Source organism: Salmo salar, chromosome ssa05 (assembly GCF_905237065.1).
Source record: "Salmo salar chromosome ssa05, Ssal_v3.1, whole genome shotgun sequence".
Taxonomy (NCBI): Eukaryota; Metazoa; Chordata; class Actinopteri; order Salmoniformes; family Salmonidae; genus Salmo; species Salmo salar.
In genome coordinates, this window is record NC_059446.1 from 87,160,520 (window position 1) to 87,181,335 (window position 20,816).

General features: G+C 45.8%; 1 protein-coding gene across 3 annotated transcripts in view; it reads right to left on the reverse strand.

Annotated features, from left to right (window-relative positions):
* Positions 1-20,816, reverse strand: part of LOC106572954 (mdm2-binding protein) — a 50,461-nt gene that overhangs the window by 7,648 nt on the left and 21,997 nt on the right. For 2 of the 3 annotated variants that reach the window (XM_045719291.1, XM_045719289.1), the window contains 6 exons: positions 10,775-10,888; positions 9,675-9,872; positions 7,933-8,023; positions 7,595-7,762; positions 3,610-3,705; positions 744-1,016 (listed from right to left, as the gene is read on the reverse strand). In XM_045719291.1, coding sequence (XP_045575247.1) covers positions 744-1,016; positions 3,610-3,705; positions 7,595-7,762; positions 7,933-8,023; positions 9,675-9,872; positions 10,775-10,888 — 940 coding nt within the window. The remainder of the gene's footprint in view (positions 1-743; positions 1,017-3,609; positions 3,706-7,594; positions 7,763-7,932; positions 8,024-9,674; positions 9,873-10,774; positions 10,889-20,816) is intronic. The other variant, XM_045719290.1, reaches the window with a different exon arrangement.

Consider the following 20,816-nt stretch of genomic DNA (forward strand, 5'->3'; position numbering starts at 1 on the left):
ATATCTGTGTATAAAATCTGGGATTTGATGATCAAATATACTGAGACTGCAAACATCCCAAGATGAAATGTAAGGAGTAGAGATAGTGGGTGACCAATACAACCTAGTAGTGGAAGACTATCACATTGTAATCTATTCCCCTATGAAGTTTATTGTTACAAGGTTTCAAGCCTAGTTCCACTTTAGGTAACCTAAGGCTGGAAATGTTGTTTCAATAACAAATATGGGAGTTTAAATCAGTCTGCAGAGTAAAAAAATAACACCTGTTGAATATAGTCTTTGACCTCTAGCACCTGCTCTAACCACAGGCTGTATGTACGTAACCTTTGACCTCTAGCACCTGCTCTAACTACAGGCTGTATGTACGTAACCTTTGACCTCTAGCATCTGCTCTAAACTACAGGCTGTGTGTGCGTAACCTTTGACCTCCAGCACCTGCTCTAAACCACAGGCTGTATGTACGTAACCTTTGACCTCTAGCACCTGCTCTAACCACAGGCTGTATGTACGTAACCTTTGACCTCTCGCACCTGCTCTAAACCACAGGCTGTATGTACGGACCGTTCGCCTATATAGAACATGATGTCTCTAATATGCCATTTAACAGACGCTTTTATCCAAAGCGACTTACAGTCATGTGTGCATACATTTTTTATGTGTAGGTGGCCCCGGGAATCAAACCCACTATCCTGGCATTGCAAGAGCAATGCTCTACCAACTGAGCTCCAGAGGACCATACAAACCTCACAAACCTCTTATGGGGGTGGACGGCGTCTGTATCCCAGGATCGTCTCTTGATCCTGGGCAGGTCAGAGTTGAGGAGGGCCTCTCCGTCCGGGACACTTCCTGGTTCAGACAGCACGGCCGGCGAGGGGGCTGGGCTTAAGGTGAAGGGGACGGGACAAGGCTCCTTGGAGCAGGTGGTCTGGGTCTCGTAGCGAATCAGACGAGACTGCAGACGGACGAAGCCCTGGTCCCGGTCCAAGGCCTTGTGGCCCTGCTCGTCCAGACAGAACCTGGGTAGGGTCAAGAAATTAGTGATTCAAAACATAGACCAGTCTGGGCGATATATAGCCAATAAGGTAGTAGTTAATCATAGATAAAAACTGAGATCAGGACTAAATTAGCATCAGAACGAGATGGGTCTCTCTCATGAGTCGGCAGAACTTGACCAGGGAGAAGAAGAGCTGATAGTGAGCCAGGACACAGAGACAGAGGGGGTCAGACAGTGAGCCAGGACACAGAGACAGAGGGGGTCAGACAGTGAGCCAGGACACAGAGCGTCAGACAGTGAGCCAGGACACAGAGACAGAGGGGTCAGACAGTGAGCCAGGACACAGAGACAGAGGGGTCAGACAGTGAGCCAGGACACAGAGACAGAGGGGTCAGACAGTGAGCCAGGACACAGAGACAGAGGGGTCAGACAGTGAGCCAGGACACAGAGACAGAGGGGTCAGACAGTGAGCCAGGACACAGAGACAGAGGGGTCAGACAGTGAGCCAGGACACAGAGACAGAGGGGTCAGACAGTGAGCCAGGACACAGAGACAGAGGGGTCAGACAGTGAGCCAGGACACAGAGACAGAGGGGTCAGACAGTGAGCCAGGACACAGAGGGTCAGACAGTGAGCCAGGACACAGAGACAGAGGGGTCAGACAGTGAGCCAGGACACAGATACAGAGGGGTCAGACAGTGAGCCAGGACACAGAGACAGAGGGGTCAGACAGTGAGCCAGGACACAGAGACAGAGGGGTCAGACAGTGAGCCAGGACACAGAGACAGAGGGGTCAGACAGTGAGCCAGGACACAGAGACAGAGGGGTCAGACAGTGAGCCAGGACACAGAGACAGAGGGGTCAGACAGTGAGCCAGGACACAGAGACAGAGGGGTCTGCTGGAGTAGATAAGGTAGGTAGAGGTCATAGGTGAGGTTCACAAGAAGATCAGCACCATTCAAAAAACTGTGAAAGATCAGAAGTAAATTTGCATCAGATGCCCTGCTCGTCCAGACAGGACCTGCCCAGGGAGAAGGGAGACCTTATTGATTCAAAACAGAGACAGGTCTGGACCATAACCGGTCAATAAGCTAGTACTTGGTAGTAAATAAGGTATAAAAGAGCAGGGGGAGGTTTCCAAAAGGAACATCAACATTCAAAAGACTGAACGATCAGGAATAATTTAGCATAAAGAGGGAGAGAGACTAGGCCTCCACTTGTTCAAGTCTATTAGGTACCGTTTACATGAGTAAAATAAGTCTAGTGAGATCCATCTCTCTTCAAAATTAGATATGCAACGTTTCTGTTAACAGTAGCCGTGGATGTGGTATGTCCAAAGTCACATTCCTGCTTCATGTGTTGGCGCAGCTATTAGCATACCGTACATACCATAGTATACAGACTAACAAAATAAGGATCGCCACTCAGATGCGGTATCAGCCTCAGGAGGTAGTTTGGGAGACATCTCTTAAAGAGAGAGTTGACTCTAGATCAGTCTCTTTACACTACACAAGTATATGTCCTGGAACTAGTTTGTGTCGTCAGGCCCTCAGGTGATTAGAGACAAGTCCTCTACCCTAAGAGATGGATAGGTTTATGTGTAGATTGGGGCGGCGGTTAAAGCGTTGGACTAGTAATCGAAAGGTTGCTGGATCGAAATCCCTGAGCTGACAAGGTAAAAATCTGTCATTCTGCCCCTGAACAAGGCAGTTAACCCACTGTTCCCTGTTACTGTATGTATAAAGATACCTACTCTAGTCCATGGTAGGTTCCTGTATGTATAAAGATACCTACTCTAGTCCATGGTAGGTTACTGTATGTATAAAGATACCTACTCTAGTCCATGGTAGGTTCCTGTATGTATAAAGATACCTACTATATTCCATGGTAGGTTACTGTATGTATAAAGATACCTACTCTAGTCCATGGTAGTGTTACTGTATGTATAAAGATACCTACTCTAGTCCATGGTAGGTTCCTGTATGTATAAAGATACCTACTCTAGTCCATGGTAGGTTCCTGTATGTATAAAGATACCTACTATATTCCATGGTAGGTTCCTGTATGTATAAAGATACCTACTCTAGTCCATGGTAGTGTTACTGTATGTATAAAGATACCTACTCTAGTCCATGGTAGGTTACTGTATGTATAAAGATACCTACTCTAGTCCATGGTAGGTTACTGTATGTATAAAGATACCTACTCTAGTCCATGGTAGGTTACTGTATGTATAAAGATACCTACTCTAGTCCATGGTAGGTTACTGTATGTATAAAGATACCTACTCTAGTCCATGGTAGGTTACTGTATGTATAAAGATACCTACTCTAGTCCATGGTAGGTTACTGTATGTATAAAGATACCTACTCTAGTCCATGGTAGGTTACTGTATGTATAAAGATACCTACTCTAGTCCATGGTAGGTTACTGTATGTATAAAGATACCTACTCTAGTCCATGGTAGGTTACTGTATGTATAAAGATACCTACTCTAGTCCATGGTAGGTTCCTGTATGTATAAAGATACCTACTCTAGTCCATGGTAGGTTACTGTATGTATAAAGATACCTACTATCTTCCATGGTAGGTTACTGTATGTATAAAGATACCTACTCTAGTCCATGGTAGTGGGAGCTGGCTGCTTGGTTGAAGGGGATCTGGGTCACTTTCCTGGGGGTCAAGTCTGGAGACATCTGGAATGTATTTCCCCTGGAAACACACACACACAGACACACATTTTTGTACAGGAGCTGTGAACATTTTCTATTCAAATCCAGGACTGCAGCAAAGAACACACAGTACTGCAGCGATCTGAAGTGAAACTAAACTCTCCTGTCCTCCGCACCCAAACTGATTAAGTGTGTAAAACAACTTCCTAATGAACTGACAGAATGCCTCTTAATTGAGTTTCTTTTAATGAACATAAATTACGACAAAAAAATATTCTTCTCTGCTTTCTGTAAGAACACTATCCGATAAAGGCTCTTTATAAATCAGAGGAATTCAATTAGGCGAAACCCTTTGATTGGAATGCATATCAGAAGTAGACAGCCACATGAAATCACCGTCGCTACATGGTGTCTGAAACATCCTGACTGAATAGTTGTCTGCTGAACGGAGTGGTTTCTCCTCTAGGGAAGAGGAAGTTAGAAACAGATTATTCAACATGTTGACGGCATTCCAGATTCAGACGGTGACAAAACTGATTTTCCCAGAGTCACACTGAAGCGCCGGGACACATTTCTACCTCCATATTAGAAGCCTGAAATCTAATTTCATACACAGACAGATTGTCCCCTTGTTGAGCTACACACAGCAGGTTGGGTTTCCATCCAGATTTTCATGCGAATATTTTAAAATCAGCATTAAGAAAATATAAGCACTTTCCCACCAGTGATAATGTTTCCACCAAACTGACTTGTTGCGGATAAACATCAGTACATGATGATGTAGTGCACATAAAATGTACTTCTTTGTTTAAGTTTTCATGTACCGAATAAAAATGTAAAGTTCAATGTGTTTCCATCGTATTTCCAACTCTACTGATCAGTTTCTGTCACAAAAACTGTTTTAAACAGCAAATGTGCCTATTCTGGTCTTAGTATGTGCGCTCCAGCTAACAGCTGTGTGGGTAGGCTAGTCTACATGACGAGATCATTATGGATAACAGCGAGAATATTTATATTTGTCAAATCGGCAGTCAAGCATCGATCATCACGTCACCAGAATAAGACCATAGATATTTATTGGAAAGGAGCATCAAGCTCATAACCAAAGATTTGTATAACTAACCCAAGATAGACCACAGCCTGTCGTTTCCAATGGGAGCAAATGAATCATAGTGGGCAGCACAAGCAAGGAGGTGGGCAGAGCCAAGGATGAGCTAGCGAGAGCCCATTGGTGTGTTCTAGCATGTATTTGCATATTTCCGTTAGGGAACGCCTACTTAAAGTACGCGTGTGCAATAAGTCAATTCACCCTTGCACTCCTTCTAAACAACGCAACAACTAAAAATATTTAGCAAAGGGCAAAGTCTACAAAACTTAGTCCACTCTGTTCATAACAGATTCTAGTTTTGTGAACAGAAATTGAGATCAAATGTTTCATTGATGAGGAAAATTTGCAGAATATCGGCCAAAATCTATCTTGCTCCATCTTTCCCCACTGCCGGCCACTGGGCTTTCTCTCATCACCATATTTGGTAGTGAGCGGAAATGCCAACCAGATGCTTCAGATTTCTACATCCAGTGAAATATTTCACTCGTTGTTCTATCCGTATCATCACCGTGCACTTTAACCACTCCTGTGAAGTTCATCATCATTTATTTAATCTGTAGCCTAATAAACTGCATGGTTTCCCCAAGTCGTAGTGGGAGGACAACACACCTTATCGTCGCGTGACTCCAAGTTTACTTCGATATGATGCGTACTCTCACTACTGGTGTCCCCCAGGGCTCGGTTCTAGGCCCTCTTCTCTCTATACACCAAGTCACCCACCACCTCAAGCTCAACCTCGACAAGACAGAGCTGCTCTTCCTCCCGGTTAGTGTTAACTACTTTGGAGCACTCAGACACATATAAATTGACCAGAGAGGTTGTACATAAAGTAGAACACATCTAAATACGTTAGACAACTTTCTGTAGTAGAGACAGAATGAGTCAAACCACAATGCCTTTGAACAACTCCCTAAAGTATCTGAACAGTATCTGAACAGTATCTGAATTGAACAACTCTCTAAAGTATCTGAATTGAACAGTATCTGAATTGAACAGTATCTGAATTGAACAACTCTCTAAAGTATCTGAATTGTGAGAGAACCGGTAGTGGATGAGGTGCAATGATTTGATGATGCAATTTAAAGTTGTTGGTGGAAAAACAGTATATACATCCAATCCAACCGTGTTCCTTTTCATGTTATTCTTTTCCATTACTATTAAAATGTTATATATTACAGAGGAGCTTGTAGGAATATAGAGTTACCCTAGTCTCCGGGCTAACAGAGTTACCCTAGTCTCCGGGCTAACAGAGTTACCCTAGTCTCCGAGCTAACAGAGTTACCCTAGTCTCCGGGCTAACAGAGTTACCCTAGTCTCCGGGCTAACAGAGTTACCCTAGTCTCCGGGCTAACAGAGTTACCCTAGTCTCCGGGCTAACAGAGTTACCCTAGTCTCCGGGCTAACAGAGTTACCCTAGTCTCCGGGCTAACAGAGTTACCCTAGTCTCCGGGACTAACAGAGTTACCCTAGTCTCCGGGCTAACAGAGTTACCCTAGTCTCCGGGCTAACAGAGTTACCCTAGTCTCCGGACTAACAGAGTTACCCTAGTCTCCGGGCTAACAGAGTTACCCTAGTCTCCGGACTAACAGAGTTACCCTAGTCTCCGGACTAACAGAGTTACCCTAGTCTCCGGACTAACAGAGTTACCCTAGTCTCCGGGCTAACAGAGTTACCCTAGTCTCCGGGCTAACAGAGTTACCCTAGTCTCCGGGCTAACAGAGTTACCCTAGTCTCCGGGCTAACAGAGTTACCCTAGTCTCCGGGCTAACAGAGTTACCCTAGTCTCCGGGCTAACAGAGTTACCCTAGTCTCCGGGCTAACAGAGTTACCCTAGTCTCCGGGCTAACAGAGTTACCCTAGTCTCCGGACTAACAGAGTTACCCTAGTCTCCGGGCTAACAGAGTTACCCTAGTCTCTGGACTAACAGAGTTACCCTAGTCTCCGGACTAACAGAGTTACCCTAGTCTCCGGACTAACAGAGTTACCCTAGTCTCCGGGCTAACAGAGTTACCCTAGTCTCCGGGACTAACAGGGTTACCCTAGTCTCCGGACTAACAGAGTTACCCTAGTCTCCGGGCTAACAGAGTTACCCTAGTCTCCGGGCTAACAGAGTTACCCTAGTCTCCGGGACTAACAGAGTTACCCTAGTCTCCGGGCTAACAGAGTTACCCTAGTCTCCGGGCTAACAGAGTTACCCTAGTCTCCGGGCTAACAGAGTTACCCTAGTCTCCGGGCTAACAGAGTTACCCTAGTCTCCGGGCTAACAGAGTTACCCTAGTCTCCGGGCTAACAGAGTTACCCTAGTCTCCGGGCTAACAGAGTTACCCTAGTCTCCGGGCTAACAGAGTTACCCTAGTCTCCGGGCTAACAGAGTTACCCTAGTCTCCGGGCTAACAGAGTTACCCTAGTCTCCGGGCTAACAGAGTTACCCTAGTCTCCGGGCTAACAGAGTTACCCTAGTCTCCGGACTAACAGAGTTACCCTAGTCTCCGGGCTAACAGAGTTACCCTAGTCTCCGGGCTAACAGAGTTACCCTAGTCTCCGGGCTAACAGAGTTACCCTAGTCTCCGGGCTAACAGAGTTACCCTAGTCTCCGGGCTAACAGAGTTACCCTAGTCTCCGGGCTAACAGAGTTACCCTAGTCTCCGGGCTAACAGAGTTACCCTAGTCTCCGGGCTAACAGAGTTACCCTAGTCTCCGGACTAACAGAGTTACCCTAGTCTCCGGGCTAACAGAGTTACCCTAGTCTCCGGGACTAACAGAGTTACCCTAGTCTCCGGGACTAACAGAGTTACCCTAGTCTCCGGGCTAACAGAGTTACCCTAGTCTCTGGACTAATAGAGGCTGCAGATCTCCGGTGGGCAGGCCGTCAGGTGTGAAGTGTCTAAGCAGCTCTTTGGCATCCAGCAAGGCTGGGGTGGTTCTCTGGCCCTGGATGTCCTTAGGCCCCAGCAGACAGTCAGACGAGCCGCCAGACAGCAGACCAAACCTGGGAACGGAGACAGGCAGGAGGAAACCAAAGATGAGATGGTTAAATTACTCACGTGTCAGGAACCAAAGATACTGTCGGTCTCTCTATTCCCATAAGCCACCTTGCTTGCTTATCGTTGTTGGAAGAGAGATGTATGTACCGATGTGAAGACCATGATTCAAGTTTACCTCAGCTTCTGACGAGTCCTCTGGAGGTGCTCATAGTTCTGCAGAACACTTCTCTCTGGCCAGTCAGCATGTTGGGAGTGTTTAATGAACTCTACATTGGAATGGGAAAATAGTCATTTCATTTTTTCAGTCAAGGTTTGTTGTAGGAGTCAGTTTTAGAGATGGCAAATCCAGTGCCTTCAGAATGTATTCAGACCCCTTGACTTTTTCCATATTTTGTTACGTTACAGCCTTATTCTAAAATAGATTTTTTTTTAAATCGATACCCAATAATGACAAAGCGAAAACAAGTTAAGATTTTTTTTGCAAATGTATAAAAAACAGAAATAACCTATTTACATAAGTATTCAGACCCTTTGCTATGAGACTTCGAAATTGAGCTCAGGTGCATACTGTTTCCATTGATCATTCTTGAGATGTTTCTACAACTTGATTGGAATCCACCTGTGGTAAATTCAATTGATTGGAGATGATTTGGAAAGGCACACACCTGTCTATATAAGGCCCCACAGTTGACAGTGCATGTCAGAGCCAAAACCAAAACCATGCCAAAGGAATTGTACGGACAGCTCCGAGACAGGATTGTGCTGAGGCATAAATCTGGGGAGGGGTACCAAAACATTTCTGTAGCATTGAACGTCCCCAAGAACACCATGGCCTCCATCATTCTTAAATGGTAGAAGTTCGGAATCATCAAGACTCTTCCTAGAGCTGGCCGCCCGGCCAAAATGAGCAATCGGGGGAGAAGGGCCTTGGTCAGGGAGGTGACCAAGAACCCAATGGTCACTCTGACAGAGCTCCAGAGTTTCTCTGTGGAGATGGGAGAACCTTTCAGAAGGACAATGATCTCTGCAGCACTCCACCAATCAAGCCTTTATAATAGTGTGGCCAAAAGGCACCTAAAGGACTCTCAGACAGTGAGAAACAAGATTCTCTGGTCTGATGAAACCAAGATTGAACTCTTTGGCCTGAATGCCAAACCTCACGTCTGGAGGAAACCATCCCTACGGTGAAGCATACTGGTGGTGGCTGCATCATGCTGTGGGAATGTTTTTCAGAGACAGGAAGACAAGTCAGGATCAAGGGAAAGATGAACAGAGCAAAGTACAGAGAGATCCTTGATGAAAACCTGCTCCAGAGCGCTCAGCACCTCAGACTGGGACGAAGGTTCACCTTCCAACAGGACAACGACCCTAAGCACACAGCCCTAGACAATGCAGGAGTGGCTTCGGGATAAGTCTCTGAATGTCCTTGAATGGCCCAGCCAGAGCCCGGACTTGAACCTGATCGAACATCTCTGGAGAGACCTGAAAATAGCTGTGCAGCGACACTCCCCATCCAACGTGACAGAGCTTGAGAGGATCTGCAGAGAAGAACGGGAGAAACTCCCCAAATACAGGTGTGCCAAGCTTGTAGCGTCATACCCAAGAAGACTCAAGGTTATAATCACTGTCAAAGGTGCTTCAACAAAGTTCTAAGTTAAGGGTCTGAATGCTTACGTAAACGTGATATTTCCGTTATTATATTTTTTATACATTTGCAAACATTTCTAAAAACCTGTTTTTGCCTTGTCATTATGAGGTATTGTGTGTAGATTAAAACAATTTAATCCATTTTAGAATAAGGCTGTAACATAACAAAATGTGGGAAAGGTCAAGTGGTCTGACTACTTCCTGAATGCCCTGTACATATTACTGAGCTGTGTTACTGGGAGTAAGGGAGGGACTGGAACAGCAGAATACCTGTAGTCTTCATAGTGAGGTTCACCTCCTCTGCTCCACAGGGCTCAACTCTGGGCAGACTGGAGTCTTTAGGCAGGGTAGAGGCTTTAGGCAGGGTAGAGTCATGCATCTTGAGGTACTGTTCTCTGGCCAGGCTGAGCAGGATCTTCAGGTCATTGACTGGTATTGAAGCTGGCTTCTCTGCCTCTTCTCTACGTCCTAGTCAATATGGAGTAACGAGAGTAGTCAGTAAGTAGCCTTGTCCGAGCCAGGGTGGCCCACAGGGCTGGAGCCTCATGTTTCTGTTGCGTGAGGCTGCTTAATGTTTACCTATCTGGCTACGATAGACTGATTTTAATACTGGAGGAACCACTTACCTGTCTGGCTATGATACAGACTGACTTTAATACTGGAGGAACCACTTACCTGTCTGGCTACGATACATACTGACTTTAATACTGGAGGAACCACTTACCTGTCTGGCTACGATACAGACTGACTTTAATACTGGAGGAACCACTTACCTATCTGGCTACGATAGACTGATTTTAATACTGGAGGAACCACTTACCTGTCTGGCTACAATACAGACTGACTTTAATACTGGAGGAACCACCTACCTGTCTGGCTACGATACATACTGACTTTAATACTGGAGGAACCACTTACCTGTCTGGCTACGATACAGACTGACTTTAATACTGGAGGAACCACTTACCTGTCTGGCTACGATACAGACTGACTTTAATACTGGAGGAACCACTTACCTGTCTGGCTACGATACAGACTGACTTTAATACTGGAGGAACCACCTACCTGTCTGGCTACGATACAGACTGACCTGCTTTATTAAACTATGCTAAATATGTTTTTTTGTCAAATAGAATGTCCTCAATAAAGTACCTGGTTAAATAAACTGCAATAATAAAAAAATACATTAGCTAGGCTCTATTTGGAAGCAATAAAGTACACTGCAAATGGAAAGAGTGTGCTGAGTACAGACATTTTAATATATATTCTGCGTCAGACATGATATCGCTTGAAAAATCTTTTATTTTTTTTATCTCAACGAGACTTACCTGGCTAAATAAAGGATGAATAAAAGATGATGTTGTACTTACTCAGGCACTCCTTTAGGACCAGGGTCTGCACCTCGGCCAACTTCCTCTCCCTCTGTAGCAGTTGGTCTCCATGGAGACAGGGCAGGGAGCGCAGCCAGTCTGTAGTGGTGGAACCTGGGGGAAGAGACCAAGTGGACTGCTTTATCAATCAATTGGCTGAACCCTTCTCAATAACATCAGAGAAAAGAGAAACCTGCCCACTGCTCTCGCTGGTACTACTTATTTTATTAAAGGCCCACTGCAGTCAAAATTCTGTTTTTACTGTGTTTTGTATTATATTGTATTACACTGTAAAAAAGTGTGACGTGATCAGTGTTATTTCCTGATAGTTGCTGGTTGAAAATACAATCTACACAGGACCTTCTAAATCAGCAGGTTTTGCATGGGTAGAGTTTAATAAGGTTGAATAGAATAAGTGACATTAGTAAGAGCAGTGTTCCTGTTTCTCTTTCCTCTGAAGTAATCACATTATTTCCACACACCTGCAACAACATAACTCAGATGTGGGAGTTCTTTTTAGGATGTTCAATAACCTGGTAACATGGCTTATGAGTTCAAATGAAGTTCATATGAATGTGACAACACAAACGCTATCAAATGAGACAGGGGAGTTGAATACAAGTACACTGCATTAAGGAGACAGGGGAGATTAATACAAGTATACTGCAATAAGGAGACAGAGGAGTTTAATACAAGTACACTGCATTAAGGAGACAGGGGAGTTTAATACAAGTACACTGCATTAAGGAGACAGGGGAGATTAATACAAGTACACTGCATTAAGGAGACAAGGGAGTTTAATACAAGTACACTGCATTAAGGAGACAGGGGAGTTTAATACAAGTACACTGCATTAAGGAGACAGGGGAGTTTAATACAAGTACAGTGCATTAAGGAGACAGGGGAGTTTAATACAAGTACACTGCATTAAGGAGACAGGGGAGTTTAATACAAGTACAGTGCATTAAGGAGACAGGGGAGTTTAATACAAGTACACTGCATTAAGGAGACAGGGGAGTTTAATACAAGTACACTGCATTAAGGAGACAGGGGAGTTTAATACAAGTACACTGCATTAAGGAGACAGGGGAGTTTAATACAAGTACACTGCAATAAGGAGACAGGGGAGATTAATACAAGTACACTGCATTAAGGAGACAGGGGAGTTTAATACAAGTACACTGCAATAAGGAGACAGGGGAGTTTAATACAAGTACACTGCATTAAGGAGACAGGGGAGTTTAATACAAGTACAGTGCATTAAGGAGACAGGGGAGTTTAATACAAGTACACTGCAATAAGGAGACAGGGGAGTTTAATACAAGTACACTGCATTAAGGAGACAGGGGAGTTAGACGCATTAAGTACACTGCAATAAGGAGAAGGGAGAAGACTAGAGAGAGAGAGGCGCTAGAGAGAGAGAGCTAGAGAGAGAGAGGCTTAGAGAGAGAGCAGAGAGGAAGCGCTAGAGAGAGAGAGCTAGAGACAGCGAGCTACAGAGCAAGCTAGAGAGAGCTTGAGGTGAGAGCTGAGAAGATGGAAGCTAGAAGCTAGCAGAGCTGGGGAAGACGGACAAAGGGGGAGAGCTAGAGCGAGCTAGAGACAGCGAGAACAGCAGAGCTAGAGATAGAGGCTAAGAGAGAGAGCTGGGGGGGAGATAGCAGAGAAAGCTAGAGAGAGAGAGCTAGTAGAGGGAGAGCTAGAGATAGAGGCTAGAGAGGAAGGAACTGCTGGAGAGAGCAGGAGAGGCTAGACACGCTAGAGCTGAGAGCTAGAGAGAGAGAGCTAGAGAAAGAGCGCTGAGGCTAGAGAACAAGCTTGGAGAGCTTGGAGAGAGCCAGAGAGAGAGCTAGAGAGAGAGAGAGAGAGAGAGAGAGCTAGAGAGAGAGAGCTAAGAGAGAGAGAGCAGGAGCTAGAGAGAGAGCTAGAGAGAGAGAGCAGAGAGAGAGAGAGCTAGAGAGAGAGAGAGAGGCTAGAGAGAGAGAGAGAGAGCTAGAGAGAGCAGAGAGAGAGAGCTAGAGAGAGAGCTAGAGAGAGAGAGCTAGAGAGAAGGAGCTAGAGAGAGAGCTAGAGAGAGAGATAGAGAAAGGCTAGAGAGAGAGAGCTAGAGAGAGAGCAGAGAGAGCTAGAGAGAGAGAGCTGAGAGAGAGAGAGCTAGAGAGAGGAGCAGAGAGAGAGAGCTAGAGAGAGAGAGCTGAGAGAGAGAGCTAGAGAGAGCGAGAGAGAGAGGTAGAGTAGAGAGAGAGCTAGAGAGAGAGAGCTAGAGAGAGAGGCAGAGAGAGCTAGAGAAGGCTAGAGAGAGAGAGAGCTAGAGAGAGAGCTAGAGAGAGAGCTAGAGAGAGAGAGCTAGAGAGAGAGAGAGCTAGAGAGAGAGGCTAGAGAGAGAGCTAGAGAGAGAGAGCTAGAGAGAGAGAGCTAGAGAGAGAGGGCTAGAGAGAGAGCTAGAGAGAGCTAGAGAGAGAGCTAGAGAGAGAGAGAGAGAGCTAGAGAGAGAGCTAGAGAGAGAGCTAGAGAGAGCTAGAGAGAGCTAGAGAGAGAGCTAGAGAGAGAGAGAGCTAGAGAGAGAGAGCTAGAGAGCAGAGAGAGAGCTAGAGAGAGAGCTAGAGAGAGAGAGCTAGAGAGAGAGCTAGAGAGAGGTAGAGAGAGCTAGAGAGAGAGAGCTAGAGAGAGAGAGAGAGCTAGAGAGAGAGAGCTAGAGAGAGAGCTAGGAGAGAGAGCTAAGAGAGAGAGCTAGAGAGAGCTAGAGAGAGAGAGCTAGAGAGAGAGCTAGAGAGAGAGAGCTAGAGAGAGAGAGAGCTAGAGAGAGAGAGCTGAGAGAGAGCTAGAGAGAGCTAGAGAGAGAGAGCTAGAGAGGGAGGCTAGAGAGAGAGAGCTAGAGAGAGGCTAGAGAGAGAGGGCTAGAGAGAGAGAGAGAGCTAGAGAGAGAGAGCTAGAGAGAGAGAGCTAGAGAGAGAGAGCTAGAGAGAGAGCTAGAGAGAGAGCTAGAGAGAGAGAGCTAGAGAGAGAGAGCTAGAGAGAGAGAGCTAGAGAGAGAGAGAGCTAGAGAGAGAGCTAGAGAGAGAGAGCTAGAGAGAGAGCTAGAGAGAGAGAGAGAGAGAGAGAGAGAGAGCTAGAGAGAGCTAGAGAGAGCTAGAGAGAGCTAGAGAGAGAGCTAGAGAGAGAGCTAGAGAGAGAGAGAGAGAGAGGGCTAGAGAGAGAGCTAGAGAGAGAGAGCTAGAGAGAGAGAGCTAGAGAGAGAGAGCTAGAGAGAGAGCTAGAGAGAGAGAGCTAGAGAGAGCTAGAGAGAGCTAGAGAGAGAGAGAGAGAGCTAGAGAGAGAGCTAGAGAGAGCTAGAGAGAGAGAGCTAGAGAGAGCTAGAGAGAGAGCTAGAGAGAGAGCTAGAGAGAGAGCTAGAGAGAGAGCTAGAGAGAGAGAGCTAGAGAGAGAGAGAGCTAGAGAGAGAGAGCTAGAGAGAGAGAGAGCTAGAGAGAGCAGAGAGAGCTAGAGAGAGAGAGAGCTAGAGAGAGCTAGAGAGAGAGCTAGAGAGAGAGAGCTAGAGAGAGAGCTAGAGAGAGCTAGGAGAGAGAGCTGAGAGAGAGAGCTAGAGAGAGAGAGCTAGAGAGAGAGAGCTAGAGAAAAGAGAGAGCAGAGAGAGCTAGAGAGAGAGAGAGCTAGAGAGAGAGCTAGAGAGAGAGAGCTAGAGAGAGCTAGAGAGAGAGCTAGAGAGAGAGAGCTAGAGAGAGAGAGCTAGAGAGAGCCAGCTAGAGAGAGAGCTAGAGAGAGAGAGCGAGACAGAGAGCTAGAGAGAGCTAGAGAGAGCTAGAGAGAGCTAGAGAGAGAGAGCTAGAGAGAGAGAGAGAGCTAGAGAGAGAGCTAGAGAGAGAGCTAGAGAGAGAGAGCTGAGAGAGAGAGCTAGAGAGAGAGCTAGAGAGAGCTAGAGAGAGGAGAGAGAGAGCTAGAGAGAGAGAGCTAGAGAGAGCTAGAGAGAGCTAGAGAGAGCTAGAGAGAGCTAGAGAGCGAAACAGAGAGCTAGAGAGAGAGAGCTAGAGAGAGAGAGAGAGAGAGAGCTAGAGAGAGAGAGCTAGAGAGAGCTTAGAGAGAGAGCTAGAGAGAGAGAGCTAGAGAGAGAGAGCTAGAGAGAGAGAGCTAGAGAGAGAGAGCTAGAGAGCGAAACAGAGAGAGAGCTAGAGAGAGAGAGCTAGAGAGCGCTAGAGAGAGAGAGCTAGAGAGAGAGCTAGAGAGAGAGCTAGAGAGAGAGCTAGAGAAAGAGAGAGCTAGAGAGAGAGAGAGCTAGAGAGAGCTAGATAGAGCTAGAGAGAGAGCTAGAGAGAGAGAGAGAGAGAGAGCTAGAGAGAGAGAGAGCTAGAGAGAGAGAGAGAGAGAGAGAGAGAGAGAGAGCTAGAGAGAGAGAGAGAGCTAGAGAGAGAGAGCTAGAGAGAGAGCTAGAGAGAGAGAGCTAGAGAGAGAGAGCTAGAGAGAGAGAGAGAGAGAGAGAGAGAGCTAGAGAGAGAGCTAGAGAGAGAGAGCTAGAGAGAGAGAGCTAGAGAGAGCTAGAGAGAGAGAGCTAGAGAGCTAGAGAGAGAGCTAGAGAGAGAGAGCTAGAGAGAGAGAGAGCTAGAGAGAGAGCTAGAGAGAGAGCTAGAGAGAGAGCAGAGAGAGAGAGAGAGAGAGCTAGAGAGAGAGAGAGAGGGACAGAGAGAGAGAAGTCATGCAGAAGAACAGCTCCTGACTTGTTATAACTTTTTGGTTGTTAAGAGCGAGATTAACACGGCTAAATTAGCAAAAAATGTATAGGTAATCAAATTGTACAACTGAAGATCAACACAGGAGGAAAAGATTGACAGAGTGAGTTAAAAGACCAATCTTCATCGTGGTAGCTAGCCAAATTCAAATCTGTCAGCTACCTTATCGTCTAGCTCTAACCGTTTACTGGTGGTAACCATAGCAACATGGCCACTGAGGCAGCGCTAGCAGCGACAGCAACGGCAGAGACTGAGAGATTTTCGCCGTTGTTTTTTGAATACCCAGCAGAAATCAAATCAGAGAAGGGAAGAATCAACTTTAAACACAGAATTCTGAGGGAGAACCCAGAAACTTTGTTCGCCGACTGCTCACAAAACGGGACTGTTACAAACCTGTTATTTTACACAGACCACACTACTGCCTGGCATACAGCTGTAACCAGGCATTTCAGCTATACCACGAAGAAAGGCATCTGCAAGGGAAGGCAAATCCACATTTTTGAGGACAGCGATAAGGACCAGGAAAACAGGTTTCTGACGGTAAACATGTATCAGAACGGCACTATCATGGTCCAGGGCAGTGAGGCTGCACTCAGCTCTGTTGTGCAGGACTTCCCCACTCTAAGGAAGATAGCAGAAAGCAAAAAAGACAAGGACAGCACCCCGACCTCTCCCCTCACCTCAGGCACCCCAACAGCAGGACTATCCTCCCCCCTGCCTGCCTACAACCACCAGAGCCAAGACCACACTACTATCAGCCTGTTGAGAGACAGGCTGGCTGTGTTAGAGGTATGGGTTACTGAGCTGAAGGAGCAGCCCCCCAGCTACACCACCACCAGCCCAGACACAGAGCTTCTACAGGACCAGATCAACCAGTGCAGGACCCAGCTGAAGAACTCTGTCCAGGAGCTGAGAGAGAGCCTTACCACAGCTCTTGAGGAGGTAAAGGCCACCATAAGGAGAGAGCTAGTGCAGGTAAAGGAGGAGATGGCAAAGGAGTTGTCTGTCATCAAGAGGGTGCTACAGCACAGAGAACAGACTGTAGAGACTCCCAGAGAGAAGCTGCAGCCCCTCACCACCCCTAACAACCCCACTGACCCACCTTTACCCACAATCCCCCCCATACCGACAACACTCTACCCACACCCCCAGTCAACAAAGAGGCCCAAATAGAGACCCCTACTACAGAGAGAAGCTCTCTGCCCCCCCTGACACACCCCCACACCCCCCTCCATGTACACAGGCCCTGTGTACTCCAGCCCCAGACCGTAAACACACTAATCTGGCAAAACCCTCTGAGGTGGCCATCCTCATTGACTCAAATGGGAAATTCATCCAAGAAGATAAACTCTTCCCTCAACACAAGGTGTGCAAAATATGGTGCCCAAAACACAAGATGCACTCCACATCCTGTCCCAGCCTGACTTTGGCACACCAGGCCACATTATTATTCACACCGGCACCAACAACCTGCGTAGAGGAACAGGAGAGAGTAGGCAGCCTGGTCAACAGAGTAGCAGAGAGGGCCTCTGAGTTGTTCCCCAACTCCCACATCACCATCTCCACTCTGCTGCCCCGCAAAGACTTTCATCCCCGTACTATTCAGAAAGTCAACGCTGACATCACCAGAGGGTGTGGCCTACTCCCGAACGTACACGTTGCTCACCACCCAACAATCACCCCAGAGCATCTACACGACCACTCCCACCTGAGGAAGCAGACAGTAGGGATGTTTGCCAAGTCTCTAAAGGACGTGGCACTTGGTAGACAAACACCCCATGCTGTACTGGACAGAGGACCACCCAGAGACCCCCTACCAGACCACTGCACCACCAAGGAGCCCCAGGCCCCTTCAACGCCACACCAGACCCAGTGCACCCCACAGGCCCCACCCACCCCCAGAGCATCACCACTTCCATCGGCTTAGCCAGACCAGACCGGGCCCAGCCTATTATCCCGCACCAGACCACCACCCCTACCCGACCAGAGAGGAAGTCCCACGGCCCAGACCTGGCCCCCCTCCACCTCACAGGGCCCAACAGCAGGACCAGCGCAGCTACGCGGAGGTCGTCAGAGGACAGGAGAACCCTGTAGGATTAAGTGAGATTAAACAGCTCCTCCAATACATCTGCACTAAACTGCACTAAACACACACGGACGCATACACACACACACACACACACACCTATTGTACTAGAATTTACTTGTTCAATGAATAGGAATATTTAACAGAATAACAGAATAAATGTTAGCTGATATCCTGTTTCTCACTCTTAACAACTTATTAGTTAATAGTTACTGTGTTTCTGACTGCTATTCTTTCTTTTTGCAACATGAAATCACTATCAGTTAGCATGTGGAACATCCAGGGCCTAAACTCATCAACCTTTGGTCTGAAGAGTTTAGCACTGGAGTTCAACAAAAATCTTAAAGATGTTGATGTCATCATTCTGCAGGAGACATGGTGTAAGGCTGATGTTGTCACTCACTGTCCCACAGGCTACAGAGAGGTCATTGTGCCGTCACAGAAACACAGCTCTGTCAATAGAGGCAGAGACTCTGGAGGATTGATCATTTGGTACAAATCCGAACTACAAAATCTAATTGATCCCCTCAAAATTGGCAAATACCACATTTGGTTAAAACTAAAAAAGAACTTGTACTGACAGAAAAAGATGTGTTCCTTTGTGCAATATATATCCCCCTCAGAATCCCCATATTACTCAGAGGAGATCTTCCCCACCCTTGAGGAAGAGACGTGCCATTTCCAGGCCCAGGGAAATGTGCTCATCTGTGGGGACACAAATGCGCCGCACAGGAACACTACCTGATCTAACGAGCACACGAGGGGACAGCTTTATTACAGGCCATACTGTTTCTAACTGTCTTAATCTCCCCATAGAAACAACAGTGACAGCACCGTCAACAAAAACGGAAGGGATCTGTTGCAGCTCTGTAGAAGCCTCAGTCTGTACTTTGTCAATGGTAGGTTACAGGGGGACTCTTTGGGGAGATTCACCTACTGCTCACCTCTTGGCCACAGTACAGTAGACTATATGATCACAGACATGGACCCTTTCTCTCTCAGCTCATTCACTGTCAAGCCACTAACACCTCTGTCTGATCACAGCCAAATTACGTTGTTCCTCAAAAGAACAGACATGGAAACAACCACACATTCACAGCCCAGTAAGCTGTACAACATCAGAAATTCATACAGATGGGCCCAAAACAGCACAGAAGAATACCAGAAAGCAACCTGGAACCAAAATATCCAAACACTCTTAGATAACTTTCTGGATACCACATTCACTCACAGTAAAGAAGGCATCAATCTAGCAGTACGAAACATCAACTATATATTCAGGCAAACGGCAAAAGAAGCACAATTGAAATTGATAAAAAACAAAACAAAAAAAATCGCAGATGACAACTGGTTTGATGCAGATTGTAAAATTATAAGGAAAACCTTAGAACACTATCCAACCAAAAGCACAGAGACCCAAATAATGGTGAACTACGCCTTCATTACTGTGAGACTTTAAAACTCTATAAACATACACTCAGAACCAAAAAAGCACAGTACAACAGCAAGCAGCTGACACTAATTGAGGAGTCCATAAACACAAACAACTTTTGGCAAAATTGGAAAAACTAAAAAAAATCTAAACAAGAGGAATTAGCAATACAAAATGGTGACGTATGGACGACCCATTTCAAAACACTCTACAACACCGTTCAAATTGACACAAACGCAGAACAACGCCAAATCCATGAGAAGTTGAATGGATTAGAAAAAGCTATAAAGGACAATCAAAACCCATTGGACTCCCCAATTACTGACCAGGAGCTCTATAAGAAACTTCAGGCCCTCAAATTTAAAAAAGCATGCGGACCTGATGGCATCCTAAATGAGATGCTCAAACTCACTAGTGCAAAATTTCAATTGGCTATATTAAAACTGTTTAATTTGATCCTGAGTGTAGGTTATTTCCCTGACATCTGGAATCAAGGACTCATAACCCCAATCTTTAAGAACGGAGACAAATTTGACCCTAACAATTACAGAGGCATTTGTGTGAACAGTAACCTGGGGAAGGTTTTCTGTAGTATCATCAATGTAAGAGTTCTAAACTTCCTTAATAAGCACAATGTCTTGAGTAAAAGCCAAATTGGATTTATACCAAAACATCGCACAACTGATCATATTTACACCTTACACACCCTGATAGATAAACATGTCCACCAAAATAATACCAAAATATACGCTTGCTTTATCGACTTCCAAAAAAGCATTTGATTCTATTTGGCATACAGGACTGTTCTACAAAGTTATTGAAAGTGGTGTAGGGGGGAAAACATATGACATAATTAAATCAATGTATACTGGCAATACGTGCAGCATTAAAATTGGTAAGAAAAGAACAGAATTCTTTAACCAGGGGCGGGCCTTCGTCAGGGTTGCAATCTGAGCCCTGCACTATTCAATATTTACATTAACGAATTGGCCACTATTCTAGAAAAATCCTCAGGCCCTGGTGTTAGTCTCCACAATTCAGAAGTTAAATGCCTACTCTTCACAGATGACCTATGCCTGATGTCACCCACAGCACCTGGCCTACAGCAGAGCCTGGACCTGCTAGAGCAGTACTGCCAGACCTGGGCCCCTGGCAGTAAACCCCAAAAAGACTAAAATAATGATTTTCCAGAGAAGATCCAGATCTCAGGGAATTAGACCAAAGTTCTCAATTGGTACAAAATATATAGAGTACTGACACACTACAATTACTTAGGTTTAAAAATAAGCTCAACTGGACACCTTAATGAGGCAGTGAATGAACTGAGAGAGAAAGCACGCAGGGCATTCTACGCCATTAAAAGCAAATTCAAATTGAAATACCTATTAAAATTTGGCTAAAACTAATTGAATATGTCATTGAACCAATTGCACTTTATGGCAGCGAGGTGTGGGGTCCACTTGCAAAACAAGATTTCATCAAATGGGACAAACACCCCATTGAAACCCTACATGCAGAGTTCTGTAAGATTCTCCTACGTGTCCAGAGGAAAACTACAAACAATGCATGCAGGGCAGAATTAGGCCAATATCCACTAATAATAAAAACTCAAAAAAGAGCAATTAAGTTTTGGAAACATCTAAAATACAGTGACCCCCCTCCATATCATTACCAAGCCCTGCAAATGCCAAGAGCTGAGCAAAGAAAAAGAGTCCCCTCATCCAGCTGGTCCTGGGGCTGAGTTCACTAACCGTTCTACTAAAAACACTGAAGCCTCAGGACCAGAACATCCAATCAATCAGA